General features: G+C 36.5%; 1 protein-coding gene across 4 annotated transcripts in view; it reads right to left on the minus strand.

The window, feature by feature from the left end:
* KIAA1958 (KIAA1958 ortholog) overlaps window positions 1-26212 on the minus strand; it is a 107947-nt gene that overhangs the window by 24939 nt on the left and 56796 nt on the right. For 2 of the 4 annotated variants that reach the window (XM_053921753.1, XM_045196756.2), the window contains exon 3: window positions 566-11785. The exons of 1 other annotated variant lie outside the window; for it this stretch is intronic. In XM_053921753.1, coding sequence (XP_053777728.1) covers window positions 10740-11785 — 1046 coding nt within the window. In that variant the 3' untranslated portion in view covers window positions 566-10739. Of the gene's footprint in view, window positions 1-565; window positions 11786-26212 lie in introns of those variants that run through there. One more of the 4 variants, XM_053921756.2, reaches the window with a different exon arrangement.

Raw genomic sequence — 26212 nt, forward strand, 5'->3', positions numbered from 1 at the left:
TAACTTGTTTCTTAAAGTACTACAAAAACATTAAAAATTAAGTTACAACTATTTATACGGTAATTTTAATGCCATTTAAAATACTAGCATACAAAGTACAGCCGTTGCTATTTGCAATATTCGGCTTTCTGAGTAGACTTTGGTGGACTATTCATACATCTAAAAGAACTACGTCTGCATTTTTGTGAGAGAGAACATTGTATTTTCTGGTGTTTTAATATGCTTTTCTTTACTAAATAATTTTAGTGATACAACAAAGATGTCTGACGTTAACTATTATAATCATTTTGAATAACCATTCCTATTCTGCTCAAAGAACACTGTCAAATGTGCTAAATGCAACAAAGAGCCTAAGAAGAATTCTATCGGACCAAAAAGATTTTTCCTAAAAATGAGGAAGTTTGGAAGTGGACATCTACTTAGCTTGGTATAATTTTGCAGAGTTGGTTGACAGAGCTCCACAGACAGAAAGAGAGAGTGAATTTGAGTAGAGACTTTTGCCCTGAAACAGGATTTTGGGGACTGGGGCTCCAGGAAGCATGTGTTTAGTTCAGTTGTAGATGCCCTCCTGAAGTGTCTTCCCTACCCTGTGGGCTGTTTCCTCGTACTCACATACAGAAATGCTTCTCCCCCCACAATTTCCTGCTCCTCAATAATTAGAAACGCTTGACATGGAATGCTCCGCTTAATATGCATTGACTATGTGGGGCTGATGCATAGTGAAGAGGACAATTTTGGTTTTCATAACGTGGTTTAAGTTGTTTTTAAAAAGTCAGCCAGCATTGCAGAAATCCATTTATTAAATGAAGACTAATCATACCCAAAGACAGACAAAATACTGTGATTAAAACATGCTCTCATTAGAGACATTAGCTGATTTTATTGGATTGTATTTCTTATTTCCATAAGTTTAGGCTGTACCAACAAATACTGCAAACACTAGGAAGTTACACTGTTACATTACAGGCAAACGCTGCACACACAATGAATAAACACTAGGACACAAAACTAGAATTTTATTTAGAGCACGAGTACACAGACAAGTATGAAGCAAAAACAGAGCTGATAAAGATGAAAACATTTTAGAGTAAAAGATCAGTGAGCAGAAAAATAAAAATGAAGCAGAGTATACACTTATTAACAAAAAAGTTGTATTACATTACAAACATCAACTAGCAGAATATTAATTAACCAAGAGTATCACAGTCACACATTTTAACATATTAACAGAAATTTCTCTCCATTTCAATTCACCTTTCTCCTCGTTCTTCCACAAATTGTAACTGCAGCAGCTTATGAAGAACATTTTTAAATATTAGAGTGAATAGGCACACGTGTGCTTTTTCATGTAATAGCAGTTAAAAGCCTAGTGGCCAGAAAATATATCAAAAATGATCTATCAAATAGGGAAAAAAGTGAATGCATTTTCAAAGCACAGTTCAATCGTTCACAAAAGCTTTTTAGGTATTGTGTGGTTATATTTCCAAACAGATGCCTGGTATTAAGTTATACTAAATTGGTATAATCTGCATTCCTAATGAACTTCCAAGTGGTAGACTAGAAGGAATCTTAAAATCATTCTTGAAATTTGTAAGAAAGATGGAAGACCTTATTTAAGTTGAATACAGCATTCATTCTACTAAACCACCAAATAAATGAGTCGTATAGTGATTCTGTTGAATCCAAAAACACTTTTAGTCATTCTCTCACGAGGTTTCAGCCCAAAGAATTAGTTATATTTTCAGATTACAACAAAAAAGGTACAAGTTATTGCTCACCATGGGGCAAATCTGTGTCTAACGTCAGCAGTGAGAAAAAGCTTAAAATCATGGTGGAAACATAACCCTATAAATTAGAAACCTAACAAATATGTATGTATTACTTGATTCAAAAGTAGCCCATTTATAGGAATACAGGTCTCAGGCAGACATATAAAATGTACAGAAGACATAAAGGGGGTAAATAAAACTAAGAGAGGATTCAAATAAATGTGCCCACCGCTAACTAACAGGAACTGTGAATGTTAATCATCAGGATACCCTGCCATAATCTTTGGTGTCCAAAATATAAAAGGAATTCTAAGAACAAAGGCCTTGTCTGAAAACCCCCAATGCAGGAATCAAGAAATACTTTAGTGTTACTCTGAAGGCCACTGAACAAGGGCAGAAAATCTTTAGAATATACGTAATTGAACTTCCTTTCTTGCTTTACTACCTCCCTGGAAGGGTAAATGTTTAAAGCATATTCTGGAGGGAAGGCTCCCAGTTGAAATCTGCCTTTCTTTTCCTTTAAGCAAACAAGTAGCAGGGGCCTTAAAAAATGGTTTTTTATACTCTCAGAGTTAAATCAGCAATTTCAGCAGCAGTGTTTCCAAACACAGCATTGGCTGTCGCCTTGTTTCTGACAGTCACACAAAAAGCCTCTGGATGGTCCAGGAGAGTATCCCTTTATTAAAGGAGCTTTACAGTTATAAACCCACTGAACAGACAGAATGAAACACTGCGCTGAGGAGGAATTTTGGCATGTTGGTGTAAAAAGGGTCTTAAGGAAGTAGCCTTCTTAACATTTTATGACAGTTTCTCTTCCATCTTAAGACTATAAATGTAAAAAAAGTATAATGGTATTTCCCCCATGTTGACTTTTAACAAGTAATATAATAAAATTAATCCACTGAAATTGTTTCTCTTTACTTTCAGAGCTTGTATGAAATTGCTGAGGCAAAATGGAACTACCAGGAACCAGCTAAAGACAAATGGGCATGAAAAAACTCTGATGTGAGGCAACAGAATATATTAAATAAGTCCATACAAATGCTGAATATAAAAGTTAATATTTGGGAACGCTGAGGTTTCCATGGTCACTTATAAATAAAATTTAAAAACTAAATATTCTCATTAAATGCAATTCAAACAGTGAGCTACGATAATCATCAAAAATAATGTATGCACCTTATAGTCCTCTGTTATTACATCGTTCAACCAAAAAATATCCAGATCAAGGGAAATTTTGCTGCTATACTGTCATTCTACTGGATTTCTCTGTAAGGTGCTCAAGTACCAGGGAAAGAAAAAGATTTAAGCTGGGGTAGGGGAGTACTAAAAAAGCTCAGCATTTTTGCTTTCTCTTTTTGCAAACATTTCCCTTTCACAGAGTTAGGGATAAAGAAGAGCTAACCTGGAATTATACACATGAAACAAGATTTTGCAGTTGGCACCACCTGACAACTACAACATTTCCTTCTGTAGAGGCCACCAGGGCTGACTCAAAATATCACACCACTAAGTACATACGTTCACAGGTCACACATAAAATGTCGACTGCACAGCCCCTTCAGCACAGTTTTTCAGTTTAACTACAATAAGTGGTAGCAGCAATGATTAACAATTCCACATAAACACCACTAACACACACATATGAAAGAGCACCCTATTATGACATGCAAAATCTCAACAAAGACATCACTGAATATTACACAATGCATAGAAATTGTAATGGTTTTTGGCAAGGTTTTTTTTTTGTAACAAATATTTTATAAGACAAAAGTTCTTTTGTTATAAATGCTATTTAAAAAGTTGTAGTATAATGGACTGTAGATATAAAAGTTCAGTTTGATAAAGTTGATCTGAGTGGATTCATACTAAAATGGACCTGCTACTTCATCCAGTATAAATAATCATTATAAATTAGTTTCTAGTGGAAGTATACTAAGATATTTGATTTATAAAATATAAGGATTACAGAAAGTAAACAGGCATAAAAATCACTTAATACGGTATGCACATTAGTGTTCGGATTACATATTGCTGATGTCTTTCTAATTCTACCAACCACAAATAAATATCTTATGCCAAACATTTTCAAAGACCTTTGAAATGAATGTAAAATGGTAAAAATGCTGTCTAATTCCAGTGTAATATAAAGAACATTACAAGTGTAAGCAAAATTCAACATTGCATTCAAAAGGCAAAACTTCATTGTACTTTTTTAACATCCTAGAATTTCATCTTTTCCCTTCAACTATGATTTAGTAAATATAAATTGTAAAATAAAATTCTGTAGAATGTTTTTTGCATTTATGCTTGAATTCCGTTAGAGGAGTAAGCAGGTTAGTATGAGAACTTACAAATATTTTGTATTTCTACATCTTCCTGCTATGCGTAGGTCTCTTTCATAGTTCCCATTTTCTTCCCCTTTCCTATCTCTAAAATAAATTCACTTCAGAAACTTTCTAATTATGTTGATAGAAATTTGATCATTTTGACTGAAGATCTGTCCCAAACCTTTAAGATGATTTTTAAAACTTTTCAGAGACGCAAACAGGGTACTGCAGACTGCATTCTAAACCAATGATATGGATGCTATATAGCTGGATATACAAATGAACACTGCAGTTTTTAAATTTACTTTTTAGTTTATAATCATTATAGATTATAATCATTATTGAATTCATATTACTCAAAACTGTAGTTTGTTTCCCCTCCATAAATGAGAACTAAGTATAAATTGGGTAGGGTAAGAGATGTTCGTTAAAATAAAAAGGCAAACAATTACATTTAGAGATTATCCCATCAATTTTCCAAAGTAGTTGCTAAAATCAAGCTATAACACTACACAATGAAAAGTGAAAATACACATGCAAAAAAAAAAAAACCAAGCATATTTGAAAACTGGCAGCTTGAATATACTTCTAACAGAAACTTGATTAAGCTTAAAATTCTTTGTAATTTTGAAAACAAGGATATCCCTTCTAGCTCAGTGAAAACGCATGGTTGTTTTTCTCCCCTAAACGCTAGTTACAGACTGGAACTCAGGATGCCTGGGTTCCCTTGGGTTCTACTCTTGGCTCTGATTCTAACAAGGTGTGTGCACCTGGGCATTCCTCTAATGTCTCTGGGGCTGTTGCCCTCTTCTATAAAAGAGGAGGGCCGGATTAGTTTAGATGTTTCTAATGCTCTGGCCTAATTAATTTTCTGATCAACTCAGTACACTGACCTACTCAGTACTCTGAGTCTAATGCAACTAGGTCATGGTTTACATAAAACCTCACTTTGAATGTATTAAAATGCTATCTTTTAAAAAATAATGCAATCTTCAATACCATATCAGGTCTTTCCCTCAGCTTTGGCAGACCCAATTGGTCAATGTACAAATAGGATAGACCACAAGATATTTTGATTACCTTTCTCTGTACAGAAAAATGAAACCAGAATTGTTGGCAGTTTACCAGTATCATCCCTCTTTTCTGTTTTTATATCATTAGAAATACTCCAAACACCAACAGCATGACACATGTAGTGTACTTCCTTATCCCAGCTTCTATGGCAAGGATCTCTTAGCAATCATCCTAGTTTCATCACTTTGCCTTAGAAAAAGCTACGCAGTCATATCTTCGCAGCCAGATCTTAGTGGGGAGAAGCAATGTTTGAATACCATGCATTAAGAAAAAAAAGACAAATGAGTGTCCTTGCCAATGGGGTTTCTTAATAACTATTGCAACTATTTGCACCACATTATTTGCTGAATATGCAGGTATATTGTGCCTATTTAAAAATATATTAAAATGATTGAGAACTTATTAATTCTTCAGTATTTGTAACAACTTTTTCATGATTGAACACTTTAAAATTATTTTACTGCAATAAATTATCACACTTACCCCATGATTTTCCTCCTATGCCTGGAAATTTATTTCCTTTATTATATGGTAGGGAGTTCAAAACAAAGTATTACAGCTTTGTTTTGGCTCGAAAAATAAAAACTAAAATACATCCTTGCTATAGACAAAGAAAACTAGTCAGAAAAAGGCTGGTTAAAATCAGAAGTGTTGGTCTCTAATACATGAAATGGTATAGACGGTCAAACTAGAAAATATAACAACGGTTTCACAGTTAATCTCTAATTCCGAGAACCATGAGGCTAGTATTCCCCCGGCCCAAATTTTGTTATGTAATCATAAGTGATTAAAAAACTTATTTAGTAAAATAAGAACATTTTACTAAACAGTGTTAATTTGCTAGCACCAAATTTATAGGTAAGACCGAACTCCCTGGCAGACTGTCGCCCACTACTCAGTATCTGGTGGAGGGTGATGTCACTTCTGGGTTCAAGAGGTGCTCTCTCTTGTCTACAACCTCCCCATTCCTCGTCTGAGTTATAAGGAACTTTCTTGAAACTGGGTTTTTGGTTTATTTGGGATAAAAACAAATAATCACTTTTAAAGATAGAATTACTTGCGCATGTACACACCCCTCTTCACGATAAAATGTTCTTTCAAGAGTGACACAAACGTGTGCTCTCCCCTCATGGCCGGGGCGAACAAACTCTGCCGAGTGTCCCACCTCTCCAAGCTCCGGCAGCGAGCCTATACCCACTGTGCTGGTGATGGCACTGCTCGCACTCAGAGCTGAGCGGATACTGAGGATTTTATCACACCAGGGATTTCACTGATAACTTACTACTTCGGAGGGTCTACAGAAGCACAGCGAATCACTTTGTGAACAAGAAGCTATAGCCAAAAAGGACAAAAGGATCTAGTTTCTGAACCTGATGCTCTTAAGTATTAACAACATGTGGACAACCCATGTGACCTCTCTGGACTTCCTCATTCAGAAATGAGAAATAATGATACCTACCCTCATAGGACTATTGTGAGAACTGAGAGAAACAACTTAGAGAAGAAGTTCGCACTATGGTACATTGTATGAACTCAATAAATGACAGCCAGTGAGGACAATCTGCACTTCCCTACGCGTGTGTGCACCCATGTGAACAAATGGATGGTGCAGAAAGTGGCTTTGCCATATCAATCATTTTAAAACACTCTATGGAAGACTCCCCACAAAATACTCAAAGCCATATTATGTATTCTATGGGAAATCAACATATCCAACGGCTAAATAACACTGTAAAGTTTGGGAAACTGTGCAGAACAGTGCTGGCATAGAGGTTTTTTTTTTTTGCTGGGCTCTCAAAAATGAAATGAAACTTTTATTACAGTATCTTTTATAAGTTCTTTGACAGCAGAGACTATTTACACATCTTTGTACCCTCACTGAGTCTAGATACTAAGTGCCCCAACTTTTGTTGCTATGGCTGTACATTTCCTCTCAGTGAAGTCACTCTATTTCATTGTGCCACTGGAAGCTAAGTCGCAGGACATAGCCAAGTGAACGCAATGAAGACGCCAGCTAACAATGACCTACCTAAAGAACCAAAGAGACCTGATCTATGCTGGAAACTTTTCATATTATTCCTTTGTAGATCAGGAAGTGACTTAACATAGGAAACAATGAATTAGCATAGGGAAAATTTGACATTGGGAAAAACACTGATCAAATAACAAACATTTAAAATAGCTGATGTATATTTATGAATCATATTCAAACCAGTCCTACTAACCAAGGTAACGAATGGAATCGTAAGTATAAATTCTGTTGGATTAACATCCTGAATATCGCTAATCTCTTCAAACATTGTTTTTTGTTTTTTTTTTTTTTTAAACTGCTACGGCCTATGGTTTTCAATAGCCCGTCACGTTCGTGAATTTAGAAGATTGAATTATGCAGCTATGCCACCCGAATGAACAGATGGGTGTGACATTTTTGTTATAGACAGTGCAAAACTTCCAGTCATGTGAGGGGCACTGGAAACTGTCTTACACGACACTGCTCTGACCTTAAAGTGTAAAAGTTGCAAATAAAGTTGTAGTGTTTTTGTATGAGCCCCGGGATCGTCGGGAAAGGCAGCACACGTATTACACCGCTGAACTGCTGCACTGCTGCTAACGCACATGTGGTTCTGGTGTCCACCACTGCCACAGTATGCATGTAAGTTTTCTTAAGCTGCAGTAACAAATAATAAAAATGGCATCTGGCAGTGGAATATCCTCAGTATTGTTCATATAAAATCACAAAATTTAGAGGTAGTTGCAGATAATTTTCCATAATTTAACTCAAACAGATATTAATTTGGCTATATGTCTACCAAGCCATTCTTTCAAAAAACAGTTTTCTAACTCTGTCACAATGCTCGTATTTGGTTTCAGTTACCAAAGCAAAAATAAATAAAAAATAATTCACATTCTCCATTTGTGTTCTTCTAAATGAAAATGCAATAGGAATAAAAACAGATTTTAAGTTTAGTTGGAAATTTGAAATTTCCTAGTTCTGTTTTTCATTGCTTACTGACTGCTCTTCTTCCTTGTAACAAATGCACTTCGCCATCTAAAACATATCAAGAATGTTTTTTAAATGTCAATGCAAAAATAAAACGCACAATCACCTTCTAAGTGTTCTTTATAGAAGCCTTTTCTTAAACATGAGAGGTCCCATATGTAATGATATCCTTATTTTTACAAAGTTATTTTACAGTAGGCTGTCCTGTGCACTTACAGACCAGTTACCAAATAAGAACAGGAATGTTTTGTAAAGAACTGGGAGAAAGAGACCCATGGTTCAAAATGAATGAGAGGACCAGGGGACAGAGTGTGCCACCATGAAAGATAACTGAGCACCCCCAGAAGTCTGGGAAGACAGAGTCCCCACATCTGGCTCAAACCACTGGAAACTATGAGTGGGAACTAAGAAAGGTGAATAGAAGAACTCTGGAGTCAGATGACAGTACCACCTCCTTAGCTATAACCTGACCTGTCTTGATCTCAACATAAAACGAAGATAATTTCCCTTCCTTTCAAACTTATTGAAAGGATTAAAGATAATGCACATAGAAATAAATAGATATATACTGAAATGTCTGAAGAAATATATACCAAAATGTTAACAGCAGTTATTTTTGGCTAGCTAATGTGTATATATTTTGTTTTGTTTATGCTTACCTGTATTTCCTAATTTTCATACAACTAGTAATGGTTTCTTATGTAACTGAAGCACATAAATCACTTAGCACAGTGCTGGAACACATACTGGATCAAAAATGGTGCCTATCATCACTATTAATACAAAAAAATAAACAAGATATCTTTCGCCCTTTCTTCTTGTTTGTGGATGCCTCTCTGCAGAGGAAAAGTCATGAAATGAAGTTGATCCCACCACACAAAGGCCACGACAGACTTCCCACTCCCAAGCCAATGGAAAGGTCACAGCTCAGAGGAACAGGCCTTCATGTGCTTATTATTTAGTGTTGGAAAGAGCTGCCTAGCTGCCTAGCCATGGGAAAGTTCAGCTAATGTGATGCTTTAGCAAAGCGAATCAACATGAAATTTGTCCTGATTGTCTGATTGTACAATAAATTAATACATAATATAACACCTACCTTCCTAGTTAACTGAATTATGAGGTTACCTTGAAGAACAAATACTCCCCAGCAGAATGCCCAGATCCAACAAAGCAATTAAGATTTGGATTTTTATGCATTAATGATTCTACAGGATGGGAACCTAGCTCAGCTTTATTGTGGCCCTAATGTCTAAATTTATTTTATTTTTGAAGTACATTAACTAATAATTCACCACAGGCTTCAAGACTTGAAAATAAAGACCCTGGAGAAACTACCACAAGGAGCTGTTTAACCAAAATTATTATTATTATTGCAGGATGATGCAGATAAATGTATTTATATTTACTATGGAAGGAACTTTGCACATTTTCAAGAACGCTTTGAATTCAGCTCAGTCTGGTAACAAATGCTGTTACCTAAAATAAGTACCAATTTTCCTTTGATCTCAACTACAGAGTCAAGAAATCCCCTAGAGAAAAGATACTGAAGTTTAATGCTTATAAATAAATAATTCAAGAGGGATTTGAGCTTTGAAGAGAATGAGTTTTTTGTTATCTTAACTAGTGCTTCTAGATCTTTAGCAAGACTTCCCCATTCTCTACCTTCCCTTTATGTTTGATATACAATCTAATGCTTGGGAATATTTTCAAAGCTTTGGTAGTTTTAAATTTCTTTTAAATCTGATAATCAAATTTCATTTATACTTATTTCCTAGGGAACGAAAAAAATTCTATCCAGGTTCAAGCACAACAGTAAAAATGAGTCATGTAACAGTCTGTTTTGCCACAAAAATGGACTTTGCGTATTATTTAAAAACTATGTATGTTCCAAAATGAATGGCACTTATTCCCTCCTTCTACTTCTTCCCCCCCGAAGAAAAAAATGTAAGGTAAGCCTCTAAATTTTCATATATTGCAAAAATTGAGGTGCAGGAGCTAAAATTCTAATTAAGTAAAAAAAAAAGTATATAAATAATTGGAAGTTGAGCTTACAGCCAACACTTTCATATTTTGGATCTGACTGAATGTAATTTTGTGTAAGCAGTAAAGTTAGTGTTATCTCCTCCTGATTAATAGAGAATTTTAAAAATTAAAAAAATAAAGCCATTTATCAAGTAGACTAGCAATGAGCATTGCGGTGGGAAGAAAAAGCAGGAGCTGAGGACACAGCGTCTAGCACGACTCAGTTTCCTTTTGGACAGTTGTTTAAAAAACAGAATTCCTTCTCTACTTTGTGTTGCCTGAGAATCACTATGGTTTTGAAAAAGTTTGTAACAGTAATTACACTGACTCACCCACAAGTACATTTGTTTGAAGCCTATAAATACTATGTTAGCAATACTAAACTATCTCCGTTGGCTTATTTGTAAAAAGAAAAATATATTATAGATTTATATTTTTTATAAAGTTAACACTGAGGGCAGAGGAAAGGGCACAAGAAGCAGTGTATAATCACAGTTTCTCTGGACACAGTAACCAAACTGGGGTCAGGCTCAAGCCACCTGGTCAAGCAGTATCTGAGGAAGAGTCGTAGGAGGCAGAGACGATGAAATTGCCGCTGCTGGAGTGCCCTGCCACTGACTGGGCGGCCTGCTGGCTCAGATTGTTACAGATAAGCACCAGCTGGTTGCTCTGGGCCTCAGACAGGGTGCTGCAGCTCTGATACACACTGAAGTTGGTTTTCCTGCCAGGGATGTTGCCCTTCTCACACATGGTCTTCACCATCTTGGCCAGCTTGTTCTTGCCCAGAGCTTGGCAGTTGTACCAATGCAGAGCCGCCAAGTTCACAACTGGCTTGATGGACAAGTAGAAAGGGGCATCCTCGTAGCGCATGGCAGGAGGCCGCCGCTGGGCATACTCCTTATAGTCCTGTACAGGGCACGTCTGTGGGGCATGCTGGGTGGCATACACACGGGAATCTGTCCCCCCTCTCTTGGTTTTGGCATTCAGGTCACCAGTGTCTTGACCCATCCACTCTAAGTACTCCAACCCTGTTTCTGTTACCCGGAGACGGATATCACCCCACTTCAAGGTAGATCCATGGAAGCCTGTGCAGTGCCCAAAAGCTTTTGTGTTGTTGAGCCAGACGAGGTTGAGCAGACCCTCAGGGTTATAGCGGCTTAGCAACCCCCTTTTACGCAGAATGAGCTCATCAGCAAAGGTGAGCTTCATGGACTTGTGGGGTTTATTTCCTTTTCCTTTGCAGCGGAGTTCAATCTGCTTCTGTTTCAGGGCCTCTTGAGAACGCTTGAATTCCTTATCCCTGGTGATACTGTAGCCATACCTGTGTTCTTTGAGGTACCGCTCAAGTCCACACTGGTAATTGGCCAAGCTATTGGGTTCATATTCGGACCCATCCTTCTGCCTGGCATCCACAAAGAAAGAGGCAAGGTAGGCATCCAACTCTTTACAAGGGATGACATAAATCTCTCTTGTTTCAGAAGGATACTTGGAGATGAGGAACTCCCGGAAATTGCGGAGCGCAGTCTGCGTGCTCCGGATGGTTTTCTCATTCTGCTCCCTGCTGAGCTCAGCTGCTCTTTCATCCTGGTCTGCAACAAATTGGGGAGGGGAGGGATAAAGAGGGTGTTGATGAGTTCAGACAATGCACTTTCTACTCTGAAATAAAGTTTCCTCTTATAATGAAAAGGGAAAGAAGGAATCAATTTTACAGAGATCACTGATAAATGTTATTCACATACCTGTTGCATTGTAATAGGCAACTATCATATTCACAAATGATGTACTAGACAAGAGTATGGCCCACTGCAATCAGAATGAGCATCTCATGTCATTGGCACGGAGTTTAGTGCATGAAGGTTTGTGGAAAGAGATTAAAGGTCACCTTCGTTTCAGGGAAAATGTGAGACAGAAATGTGCTAGGTTTCCTACGGCAGTGTACAACGGACACATTCATTCTGAATCACTTCATTTGTGAAACCAGAGGCTGTACTGGTTCCATTTTATTGAATTAAACTAAAACATATGAATTTATTTAGCACATCACTAGAGATCTCCACTTAAAAATTACTGAACAGATCATTTACAGCAGTTAATTCACTATTTCTACAGTGATTTGGGTAAACAGTTTACAAATACTCTGTATATAATTGCAGGGCAGTTTGTAATAAGTGATAAAAATATTTCATATTTTGCAAAGTAGTGAAGATAAAACTTCATAGCTACAAAGACAGGACAATGGAATTTAAATCAAGCTATTATAATCAAGATGTAAGGAAGGGGTGGGGTCTGTCTCCTGAATAAACTGTTTATTGCTTATATTTTGCATTATGGATCACCCATGACTAAGTAATGCTGCGGAAGAGTAGAGGTTCTCACACTCCAGTGTGCTCCAGAGTCACTCGGGATGCTCAGTTAAAATCAGAGTCCTAGGCGGCAGGCCGAGGAAACTGTATTTTAGCTAGCACCTCCAAGGCCAGGATGAGGTTCAAAAGAATACATTGAAACAAAGTTCTAGTGCTTATGTCTAATGAAGAAAACCCTACTGTATTTACTCAGTGTTTTAAACAATGATTTAGTTTAATGATCATTTAAATGATTTCCTTTCAGTAATATAGAATTTAAATTTGGAATTTTACATTAACAATGAAAACATTTTGCCAAAATCACCACTATTATATCAGACATGGTATGTATGGAACTCAAAAGAGAAATCCTAAAAATGAAATTACACAATAGAAAACTAGGCTATCCAATTGATTGTTGAGAGGCAAACACTGAGGTTGTTTTTAAAACAACATAAACATACAATTTCTGATTCTACAGTATAACATAAAATATTGTTTATTGTAACCATCTATTTAGGAAAACTTTAATTTATAAAGATGCTCAGTAGAAGTCAGTCTTTGTAATAACAGCACACAATAGTAAAAATAAATTTTCTAGTAAACTGCATTTTATTTACAAAACACACTACTTTTTGTATTACTGTACACATTTATAAATGATGTTATTTTAAAATGACAGTCCTAAGATATAATTGCCAAAATCCTCAAAACTTGATAAAATGAAATGAATTAAAATTCACTAAACTAGCAAATTAGGTATTTTATAAGCACATTTTTGATAACATTAATTCCAAAATTCCAATTTACAAAAGTACATTTTATGCTTCATTAGATTTAACTTTCAGTCACGCTATATTCTTCCATTTGAAGTAGTTTATATAACAATAAAGATGCATATAAAAATGTGTCTCTTTCCATCAAGAAGATGAAGCCAGGGGTTATATGTCACCTTTATCGAGCTGGCTTCCTTTACTGTTTACATGTAAAGCCAAAAGCATATCTGTTTATTTTGGCTACTTGTTCAAATACCTATCACAGCAGTCTTCAAACTTCAAATAAAGACTTTCTAAGAAATAAACATTCACAGATAAGTTGAGGGAAAAAAATTCCCAGTTCCTCAACTTTCCCATGGAACCTTTTCTAAAACTTTTATGTCTGAAGTGAAGACTGATTTTGCACGTTTGTTTGCATCTCAAATCTACCACAGTACATACTCTAGGGTTTAAAAGACTTTAAGAAGCCAGCAAAATTTATAAATTGGTTATTAAATCCATCATAGTGCTTACCCTCTGTCTTATACATGTTCTAATTTAGGTGAAATTTACCATGAGAAACAAGGTAATTGGGCCTGAATCGCAGTGTTCTGAATTCAGGACTTTCAAAGGGTTATAGGTTAGGGAGGTAGATTCTTTTAACTGAAACTGGAATATTTTTCAGGACTAACAAAATGTTAAAATTTAATCAATTCTTTCAGAGGCAGTGTGCTTCTGTTTACAAGATGCTTAGCCCCCGTTATTTTCAATGTCTCTGGTTATATATATTTTGCTTGCTTGTTTGTTTTGTTGATTAGGTTCCACTTAATGGGGAGAAAGGAGGGCAGGGTTTTCAGGAACAACTATAAAGGACACATGGACAAAACCAAGGGGGGGGTGTGGGATCACGGGAGGGAGGTGGGGATGGCTTGAGTGGAGGCGGGGGGAAGGTAAATGGGGACAACTGTACTTGAACAATAATAAAATAATTTTTTTAAAAGATGCTTAACAACTATTAACAAATTATGAAATAATGATTTTAGTTATGGTTAGTTCCTCATATTTATATAATATTCAATATTTTCTACCTCCTTTTTACAAAAATACACCAATTGAAGCTAACATTGAAAAATCTTAGGATGCCAATTTAAAAATGAGTTTTTCAAAGTTCTTTTAAAAAATATGTAGAAGAGTTTAAGTCTGTAATTAAACATTAGTCAGTATACTGTAGAGGGTATGAGTGACCTCAGTTCTCTGAATGAATGGTCACTTATTTTTTGCTATACATCCACAAGACCCATAATATTTATTACTTAAACCTACTCTAAGCTTTTCAAAAGAAGAAGCCATACCATAAAACCTAGTACAGGTATCCCTCCCCCCTTTTCAAAAGTTGCATTATGCCACTTCATTTTTGGAAAAGACCTACATTATTACTATCTGTTTCTGCTAATGGGAAGAAATCCAAAGAGGATTTTCACTGTTGTAAAAATAGCATTCAGTGTTGCTTTTGCAGTGAGGTCTTATAGAATCAGAGCCAACTCGGAACGGCTTGAGTAGTCCAGCCAACCAACCTCCTTTCCTGGGAACTACACTCAGCCATCTCTGCATCAAGCTGCCATAGCTCTGAACTGTGCCTGTGAGCACCTGTGCGTATCTTTATTTTGCGCATCCTTTAGCTGTGTCCTAAAGTATCAGAAAGCCAAGAGACCTTGTACAGGTGGAATGCTGAGCATAAAACTATACATAAATTAAGTGTTTCAATCAGGAAATAGGGACATTATAAGTCAATGATAACTGCTTCTTTGCTGTACGCCATTTCGGCTCACAGAAGGTTTCATAGGAATGCTCTACTTTCTAACAGCAGGGGAAACATGTACAGTGAAATGGGTCTGCAACAAATGGAGCCAAAAAAAATAGAAAGGTTAGGTTACTGATTTCCAAGAGATCTGTGATCTGAGGGGGAGCTGCAGAAGGAGCCTCAGCACCGGCTCAGGAACTCTTACCCAGACCCTAAGTGAAGTTTCCACAGACTGCTTTTCTCTACTTATTTACACAGTCTTCCTGGCCCATTAATCCAATTATTACCTCCCTTATTAGGAGCTAGAATGGAAAAACATAAAATTAGAGTATCTTGTGTTCTCACTTATTTTGAGACTTATGTTAGATTTAAATTTAGATACATTTGCTTCTATTGCTATAGCACTCAATTTAACAAAAAAAACCCCTTAGCTATGACATCTCCTTTATAATTTTACTAAAGTAATATATTTCTTGATGTTTAACTTCTTTATTATTTATTTGCATTCAGGAAGAGTATTTTGTCCTTTTGCATGAGAGAAAACCAATGATGTTCAAATTCTTATAAATCAGTAAATGATAAATCCATGAGTTTATTAAATAAAAATGTTTTTTAAATTTGGAAACTAAAAGTATAAAGAAAACTGGTGAATAGATTTATATTTATGAGGCTACAGCTGGAATTAATATTTAATCCACGTTTGTGAGTATCCACTGTGCCCCTAGCATTTCAAGACGACCTATGGAGTGTAGTCAAAGGCAAGTCCCTGATGGCTATGTAGATTCTATCATAGCCAGAAGAGATGACTATTACACATAAAACTAATTAAAAAGACCATACACAGCTGTGTAATTAGGAATTTGTGGCTCTAGATCCTACAGGAATTCCAAAAGAAAAAGAGAGAAGTCTAACAGAGCTTGAGTGGTGCTGGAGCTCTATTCCTTGGGGAAATGGAGACCTGGGTTAGGTATTAAAGGATGGGTACCACTTGGTTAATCAGAATAGGAGGGCGGGGCATTCCAAAGGGAAAGAGATGGAAAGGAACTGGCTTATGTTCAGGACTATAAACACTGGTCCTGGTTTGGAGGTGGGAGAAAGATTGGAGTGGGGAATAAAGCTAGGCCAGCAGGATGACCACATATGGAGTGTGGTCTGTAATAATTATAAAAGTATACAACAAAGAGACAGAATATTCTAAATGAAAAGAAACTCCAAATGCCAAACATTTGAAGAAGTTGCTTTTGAAAAAAAAAAAATCAATACCCCAATTTTCTACCTCTGTGTTATTTTCTTCCATATCACCATCTGACATGCTACATATTTACTTGGTAACTTGCTTTGCATTATGTCTCTCCCCAGTGGGCCGTGAGCACTGTACAGGCCGGGACCTCACTGCTTTATTCTCAGGGTCTGGAAAAGCACTGGAGAATGGAGCATTCATTACAAGTGTGTAGGGTGAATTAACACAAAAGCTAAAAAGGAGTTACTGAGATAACTCTGTGAGTGAGATCACACAATTCACTTTAGTCCATTCAGAAAAGACAGCATTTAGAAAAGATGAAAACAAAAGTCAGTGGCATATAATTAAATTTTGGGACTCACAATCAGAATCTCAGTCATCTTATCCTTTGTTAAGGCTCTTTGGAGAGAGCTGTGGTAAGAAATAACTTACAAGGCCACTGGAAGCTCTTCCCAGTGCTAATTCCTTAGGAAATAAGGACATACCAGCCATCACAAAAAATGCTACAAGACAATGTCTTTATCTTACTCTTCAGATAAGGAAAAATTATAATACTTTAACAAAAGTCCAACTAGAATTAATATATCCACAAAATCGAGGACTAGCTCTCTCCCCCCAATCCTAATCTCCACTTTAAAAAGATATTATACTGACATTACGGCATTGCCTATTAGGTACTTACGTCATTCATACGTGTATTCATTTGAAAGATGCTTTCTTATAACTCTAGGTTCAAAGACAATAATCTTGACATTTTAAAAAAAGTATTCCCTAGTTGGTCATCTTAGGAAACAGGCCAACTTCAATTTATTTGTCTGGGGTTAAACATTCATATTTGCCAACATTCATGTTTCATTTTTGAAAATAGCAGTAGTTCCTAACTCCTGCAACTGATTGAAAAAAAAAAACAGTGAGCTAGATTTACTTTAAAAAGGAAAAACAAATTAATACATAAATCTTATAACTACCATAAAATGCATTAAAAAGTCAGTGTCCTTTTTCTCCTTTGAACACCCAAGCCCTTGAATATTTTATGTATTCTCCTAGAACTTTAAGACACAGGTTATTTCCCGGGGTTGTTAATATTACTAATTGAAGCCAGACTTGTATGCTATGATTGCTATCTGACCAGCAAATTATTTTTATTCTCGGTGAATCTTTTTCAATGGTGGGCATAAAACACATATCTTACATAAACATTCAGGAGCATGAAAATTTAGGATAGTACCAGTTAGTCCAGTATGATTCCTGATAGTGTTTTTCACTGAAGCAGAAATCACTTACACATTGTCACCTGCTCATTTCTCCTTGTTGTACGGTTATGTGACTCTATAATACCTAGAAAAATTTCTCCTTAATAAAACTTTTGAAATAAAATATAGCACAAAAAAAACAGTATTATTAACCAAAGCACAGGCAAAAACCCACATCTCTTCCTCATGCATATTTACTGTTTATCTATGAATTGAATCAGGCCGAGGAGCTGTGTGGGTTGGACAGTGGGATATGATTATTACATGTGTGAAGAGACAAGACACTGACCTTGCAGATCCTAACAACAAGGAATTAATTTATGGCCAATAAGGTGCAGGAGTCTGCATTTTTAACAAGTTCTCAGGTGATTCTCATATAGGTGTGGTCCAATAGGCCATGATTTAAGAAACAGTGTCTTATCTCTCCCTTCCTCTGGAACACCTAGAAAATGACTCCTTCAAATAAGCCTCAGCCCAAGCTCGGCCTCATGTACAGCACTTGCCATCCCGAAGGAATAGCACATTTTCTGACCTGAAAAGTTCTTTCTCCTAGTAGAACAGCTGCTTCATACATAGATAAATAATACGTGTTTAAGTGAGTTCTGCTTCAGTGAAAAATACTATAAAAATTCATACTGGACTAACTGGTATTATTGTTTGACAAAATAATGAATGAGTTAAAGAATTATTTCCCTCTGAGACCTATTGGATTCATACTTTTTCTTTTGTAACTTTTCTGGAATTACTAAATTTAACACTGTTTCCCTAATTACCAAAAACAATTTTTCAAATCTCATCTTACTTGGTCCCTTTCAGGGCCTTTGCCAGTAAGAATGCAGTTCAAACCCCAGCCTGACGCTTAACCAGCTATATGAATCTTTATGAGTTTTTTTTTTAAACTTAAGCCTCAGTTTCTTCAATTGTAAAATGGGCATGCAAAATAATAACTGTCCTTATCTCATACAAGTTGTACGACTATTAAGTAAAATAGGAAAGCAAAACACTTAGCTCAGCCTTGGGCACATAAATCATCTACTTCTACTCTTTAAACGTATCACTGCTTAGAAATGTGTTTGAACCCACAAAATCAAAGTCTACTTCAACTGAGTTCCTCCTCTACTGATGCTTTAATTTGTAGCAACTATTTGCTATTCTTCCAAGCTAGCTCTATAAAGGTCACCAATCTTAGGCATATCCTGTCACTGATGTGGAGACAACTGGACTTAACAGCTGTATCTAAAACAGCTATTAGGAGCCCTTCCATTCCACTGACCTAGAATCCTGGGGTTGGACAAGCTTACTGTGTCACTGTAAGAGACATTATGTGACTGTATGAATTCAGTACAGTACTAATGTAAAATCATGCAATTCTTTTCTAAGAATACTGGTTTTTTTTAAGTTAAATTAAGGAAAAGAGGGTTTCTCCTCAATTGTTCCCTCTCCCCCCTCAAAAAAAAAGAGCTGTAGCATCCCAGGTGGGGCTTAACAAGCCTTACGGTCAGTTCTGCCAGCCAGGGGACAGCTCTGAGCTAGCCCGCATTTGCTTAGAAGGAGAAAATTCAAACAGGCTTCATATATAAAGGAGATGCAACATTCAATGACAACTAAGACACAAAAAGGCAAAAAGGAGACCAGATGACAGGAATGAATAAAAACTAGATGAAGCTTTTCAAATCTCAAACTTAATTTCAAGTCAAAAAAGAAATTAAGCATTCCAAAGGCGAAAGAACATGAGAGTAAATATTGTACTCCATTAATCACAATAAGCAGCACTTTTGTCTTGGCCAAACTATATTTTAAATCAACTTTAGAATGTGGCTGCATTTTCAGGCTTAGCAGCATGAAACCCACATGACTGTAATTAATGCAATAAATCATGCTGTGGAATTTTCCACAAAATCTGACAGTTCTCATTGATATACTGCTTACGAGAGACTATAGAAATTTCTTCACCACTTTTTTATTATACAGCCAGAGACACTGAATCAAGAGTACCTTCTGATATTTCTGATATGTCTGAAATATCTCCTGCTGGTGTAATACATAAAATGCAGTGAGCTGCTGCCATCAGACTTTGAAATACAAAACACCACATACAATTTCCAAAAAGGACCTTGTTTTTAAATTCTTGCTTTTCTGCTTAAAACAGCTGTTTGAGATACATGGATTCATTATAGATGTGATATTTACATTTTCCAGTTTCAGTCATGAAGTCACAGCTCTCCACACATGGTTCTCTTTTCCAGTCAACTCTATGACAACTCCATTACTACAAGGTCCAGCAGAAGGCCTGCTTGAGTGCGGCTGGCAGGGTAATAATAAGGGTGTAATAATTTATGGTTTTAATTTGAACATTTCACCTAACATGTCATGTGGTGTGCTTGAGTGTGATGTTATGTTCCAGAATTACATGCTTATGATTTTGTAATTAAAAGGGGGCGTTATTTGTGCCAGATTCTGTATATAGCACAGAATACTGTTTAACAGGGATTATTTCATCATCCTGTAAGGGTTCTTTCATTGTTTTCAACATCTAACTCTTAAGCAAAACTTTATTGAATAGTAAATCATTTTCCAAAGTAAAAACTAGTCCTTGCACAGTTCAGGAATTCAGCAATGACTACATTTTACTTCAGTGAGTTTACATGCCCTTAAAAATGCTTTGCATAAATATCTTCTAATTTAGAAATGACTGAAGTTTTAAAAAATAGATGGCTATAGGGTAACTATTCACTAGAGGAAAAGATTATTTCATGTAATTTCCTCTAATAAAAATAATTTTGTTTTATCATAAAATACATGTTTAATATAAAATTTTCCCCATATAAAGGTACAAAGAAAGCAAAACTGCCTAAAAATTCATTACCCATACATAGCCATTTTGGTGGACAGCTAACTTTAAATTTTAGTTTAAAATATTACTCTTTAATCACCAAGAGTCTATTCTACTCCCTACTCCATCTTAGCTATACACTTCAGTTCTCTTTTGTGATTTATTTTATCTTTCTTCGCGAATTTGCTTTGTCTTACGTTCAAGAGCAAAATTACTATTAACACAGTAATGCCTGGATAAAGATGATCTTTTGATCATCTAAAATTTTGGACTTTAAGACTTGAATAAGAAATTGCTATTGGGTTCATTATCTACTGGTGACCCAGAAATTCCTCTTAGCTACTGCGAATTCCCTGTGTACACTTCTGCCCCCATTCAAACGGTTCTGTGAACAGCAAGTAGCCTGAGTGAGTTTTCCCAGAAGAAAATAGAGGAAATGAAAGTTATTTTTTCTTTCTACAAAATTTCCTATTTGCATAGTTGCTTCAATATTAAACAGAAATATATTTGGTACTTCCACATGATAGGCACTTTTTAGTCTATAAATGTCTCCCGACCATTGAACACTTTTGTCCCCTCCTTAGGAAGAAAACTAGACAATAAAATCAGAAAGAAAAGGAAGAGTAAAAACTAATTTTTGGCAATGAGGATTTTGGAGAAAAAAGAAAACTGAAAGTTGGTCCAGGTCCAGAAAAGGACTTTTAAGTGCTAGGAGGGAGGATGCTGAAACAAGTTAAGAGCGTCACCATGGCGATTGAGCCTAGTGGTTAAGGGCACGGAACTTGGGAATCAGACTGCCAGTTCTCCCACGCTCTTCCTGTGTGATCTCTGACAAGTTCAACCATTTTACCTTTAGTTTCTTCACCTGTAAAATGGAGTTAATTGTAGTCCTAACTTCACAGAGTTGTGGGAACTGAGTTCCATAAGTAATTAAGTAAGATAATAAGCACTGTACAACAAGCACTGACCGTTTTTACTGCTATTTGGCATACAGTAATCAAAGAGAGCTAACAGCATATGACTCTGCCTACTGAAGAGGAGTCTGGAAGTAAAATAATCGTCACCACTTGTCAATAGTTCATCAGTATGTCAGTCAGAACTGAGTGTCTGAGAAGCACTTTTCACGAGTTTGCCAAAACTCCATGGCTTTGATGACTGAGCATGAACTCAGGCACAATATATGAGGTAGCATCTGACGCATTTAAGAGATGAAGTGCTATACTGCAGTAGAAACTTATATTCAATAACAAACTTTTGATTAGAAACCACTTCTTCCTTTAAATTTACGTTCAATTTACACAGCTGCGTATCTGAATTAGTGAGGATGATCGATGTGTGAAGCATCTTTTACTGGAACTGTGTATTATGGTCAAAAACACAAAGGAATTATTAACTTGAAACAGAAGATGTATGGCGCATAAAGCAAAGGAAAACAGGTAACATAAAAATGGAAATGCACAAAACTCTAATAAATTCCCTCCTTCTTTTCTGAGTTAGGCTATTAATATTGATTAAATTCCATCCAAGAAGGAGTAACCTAATCGATAGGAGGATATTAACTTTAGTAGATAATAAACCATGTTCTTGAAAAGTTACTGATAAAATAAAAATTGAAGTATTTTTCTATATATATTAGCTTTCTATTATTCATTTATAAGTATAGGCAAAGCAGGAAAATAAAGCTTTCTCCTTAATAAGACGGCTGCTTTCCATTACACAGAATAGTAATTCAGCAGCAGTTAATTATAACTGTATAAAGATGCAGAAGAAAACAACAACAGGTCCCTGTCCTGTATTCTTAAATGTGAACAAACAACTAGACTAGGCATCAGGAAAAAACTGGCAACTTTAAAAAGAAGGATAAAGAAAAAAGAACAGGAAAAGCAAAGGAAAAGATAATTCAAGGATATAAAATAACTTTATAGAAAACTTCTAGTTAAAATTTTCAGAGATTGGAGAAATTATGAATACATACAATCCTTAAAAAGGAACAAATACTAAGGGAAAACTCTAAAAAAATATTAGAGGAAAAGATTTTCAGCAATTTAAAGATATTCGAAGTTCTCTGTCCACATATCCATTCTTAGGAAATTATTTGATGGACTCCAGCAAAAATGAGGAAAAATAGAGGAATATATAAAATCTAGGGAACAATGGATATAATCCAGAGGAAACCTCAGAGTTGGGGGGTGGATTACCTCAGGTTTACATTAAATCAATTAGTCCAAATTAAAGCAGAAAGACTTAAGACCCAAAATGGTAGTAGGGGTGGGTGGCACATATATATAAGGGCACACTACTGTTCTGTCAAGAAGTGCTACCAAAAATTTTAGGAAAACACACAAAACACTAAAAACTAAACGGTACCATGGTCCATTGATTGTAAGGTACACTTCTTCACATTTTAACATCTCTGAAATTTGTCTCAAAATGCCTGGGGATTATAGTTTAATTGGTCACATGCTCTTTCTTTCTTTGTGAAACACAAAATAATGGTACATCTTACAATCAGCGGCATTTCAGATGCAACGAAATACAGCAGAAACAATCATGCTGGGACAGACGGACTTTCTGAGGACTTCCTCTCCGTACCAGAAATTGCTCCAGCTCATGGATCATGCCGTTTACCCCACAACTGTTAGGACCATTCTGTTCTCAGTGTCCCAGAGGTCATGAAATTCGTCAGGACGGCAAGAAAAGCTATGAACAATATTGACACTGTCAAAAATAATGTACATGGTATTTTCGATTTTGAACATTCAGAGTCAATCTAAGGTTAAAGCAGAAAAGACAGTTACGGCCACAAAAGAGAATGAAAATACTGACAACCTTGTGAAGAAGACAGTAAGAAGGGAAGGGAGAACAATGGAAGGAAGGATAGGAGCACCTGTATCTTCACCCTGAGGTTGAAAAAGCTATTTATTTCCCCTTGTATTATTTTTAATTTTTTTATTTGTTACTTGGGTATTTTAATAGCATAACAATCAAATATTAGAAGGGTAATAAAAATGAGTTAAATCTTCATCATTCACAAGGACTCTGTAGCTGTTTCCGAAATTGATAAATCAAGAAAGCAAATCAAGAAACAGAAGTATAAACAATTTGTTTAGAATTGTGGAAGAACTGAACAGAAAAGGCTTAGAAGAAGTTCCCTTGGAAGAGCTGGGATTATGTAGTGATGAGATGGAGGTGAGACTGTTATTGTTAAGCAGTATTATTTTAAGCAGTATTATTTTATCGCCACATACACGTATTACCTTGGTAAAATAAAAAACAATGAAAAAGGCAATAAATAGCATTGTTTTTGTCTAAGAAAGCAATTCTGTAGTTGTAAGGCAGTACTGAAGAATCAGCCTGATATGTGTATCGTAACTGAAGTCAATAAACCAACTAAGTGCATCAATCATCAAATCAGATTTACCTGACTGTAATTCTGATCACTGATCTCACCTAAAATAAAGCTTAAAATAATCTTGCAGCCATAGAAGCATAATTTATCATTTTTGCCATGTTACATAAATACTTCTTCTGGGTCTCATACACTCTTGGGACTACAAGCCATGAGTTACATTCGTGAGATCAAGACTGAAAGGCAAGTTACTGCTGGGCCTAAAACACAGTGGGTCACCTGCACTCTGCCCGTGCCTGCTGGGACCCAAGACGGCGGGCCGGACAGCTCGACAGTGAGGAGAAGAGAGACACAGGGATGATGAGTCACTGAAGCTGAGACTTCAGTGCTTTGATACCAACTCATCTGCCCTGACTACGCATTATTTCATCTCTTCAGACCACAAGGAATGAATACCCAGGCTAGAAAATCAAAGTCAATGCCTCTTCAATTCTGACCTGTTTCCTGGCTTGCTAGTAGTCTTAGTCAAACCCAAATTTATTGAAAGAAAATTACCTTCTGAGGTTTATAGCTAATGGTTAGCCTCCTGTATGTAGGTACATTTTTTATATTTGGAAGTCTCAACTGTATTTACGTGAATTTCTTTACATATAAATAATATATATTTAATATATAAATAATAGTTTTTACTTCATTGGTGTAATAGAAAAATGCTTTCTTTTAAAGAAATAAACAGTTAATTGGGAAGACTTTCTGGTGAAGTATCAAGACAAATGAAATTAAGAACGGATGTGCAAGCACTGGAGGGAAAGCCACTCAGAAAACTAACCATTATATTTTTAATTCTTAAAGATAGGTCACCGGTTGTTTGCAAAAACAAGCAACATTATAATTTTAATATAACTAGGCTTATGTTATTTTTAGCTGAGTAAAAACTTGTTTCAAATAAATTATGATGTGGAATACATTGCCTGTAGCCTCTGCACATTTAATTCCCAGCGAAGAAAGACCTGACTTTCATTTATCATGCTGGCTTAATTATTCATTTAACCACTTTTAGTCATATATCATCTCAGAAATGTATTATCTAAAGGCAATCAATTTAGTCTTACAAAGTCATTCACAGTTGAACAGCACCTTGGTTCCGTTTTGTTTCTTTTTAATCAGGGGTGCTTTGAGAGGGCAAGTGTCGCTGTCTCCCGTGTTAGAGTTTGGGCGGTGTGAGAACAGGAACCCGCTTTAGCCCCGTCCGTTGCTGTACTCGGAGAGCCGACTTGTGGTCTTCCACCAGATGTTTGCTGAATGAATGGATGGCTGAATGAACGGTCATGGCGTGTGTCAGCTCTCCTAACACTGTTTTATCCTACACACAGAGAATTGACTTCCGTGTAGATATCTGTGTCCTGAAGCCCTTTCGGTGTTGCCTAAAACAGTGCTGTGCCTTTTGACAGAGAACATAGGGACACAACAGAGATCCTAAGAGGCCAAACACTCAGAGGTCATCCAGGTAACTTTCTAACTCCTGAAAACCTGAACCTGTCTCCTTCTCTCCGACACCTTTACGGTCACGTTGTTTGAGCACTTACTGCCATTCCCCACCTGGATGACTGCAATGCCCTATATGACGGCTCTTGTGCCTCCGTCTCCACTTTTCCACTGTTGTCAGTGTGTCCCTCTGCTCCCCTCACAGGGCACTCGTGACCTCACTTGCACAGCCTGTCCCAAATGGCTCCAGCCCGCCTCTCCAGCAGCGACTCTCCCGACTCCTCTGAAATCTACTCTCAAGCCACACTCGAATTTTTGCCTCCGTAAGTAGTCTGCATACGTCCATGTCCAATGCCTTTGCTCGTGTTCCAGCTACCTGAAATGCCATTCCCCGTGTCCCGCAATGCTGAGTCAACTGCTCCTCAGCTATGTTTCACTGCATTTTATATACCTCTTTCTATATACTTGGAAGTGGAGTTGTTGGCTTGCCAGCCTCCTTTTCTAAAGAATGATATTCCAGGAGTAGGAAATTTGACATTCATCTCTGTATTTTCACTAGCCCTGTCATATGGTTGATCCTGAAAAAAATGTTTAATAAGTTGAAGGGCAAGTGATGTGTCCAGATGCGCAGTAGAAAAAGAGACTGAGACACATGTCTCCCTGCTCCTGGTACAATGAATCCTTCTATTCAACTCTGGGTCCTTTAAAAACGATTCTCAGAAAAAACGGATGATCTGTTTAGGATGTACTTTAGCAGCCTAAGCTTTGGAAAAGTGATAGACATGACCTGAAAATGAAAGGGGAAGGGAAGCAATCAGCGGTTTAGGCTATTCCTGCACCAAGACGAGCAGAGGTAGGGATCACGGTGCAGAGCAGTGACTCACTCCATCCCTCTCAGTTAACAAGGAGGAGACCAAGTTTCTTCCCATTGTAACGCCAAGCAAGTCATCTAGTTATT

Source organism: Desmodus rotundus, chromosome 1 (assembly GCF_022682495.2).
Source record: "Desmodus rotundus isolate HL8 chromosome 1, HLdesRot8A.1, whole genome shotgun sequence".
Lineage (NCBI taxonomy): Eukaryota > Metazoa > Chordata > Mammalia > Chiroptera > Phyllostomidae > Desmodus > Desmodus rotundus.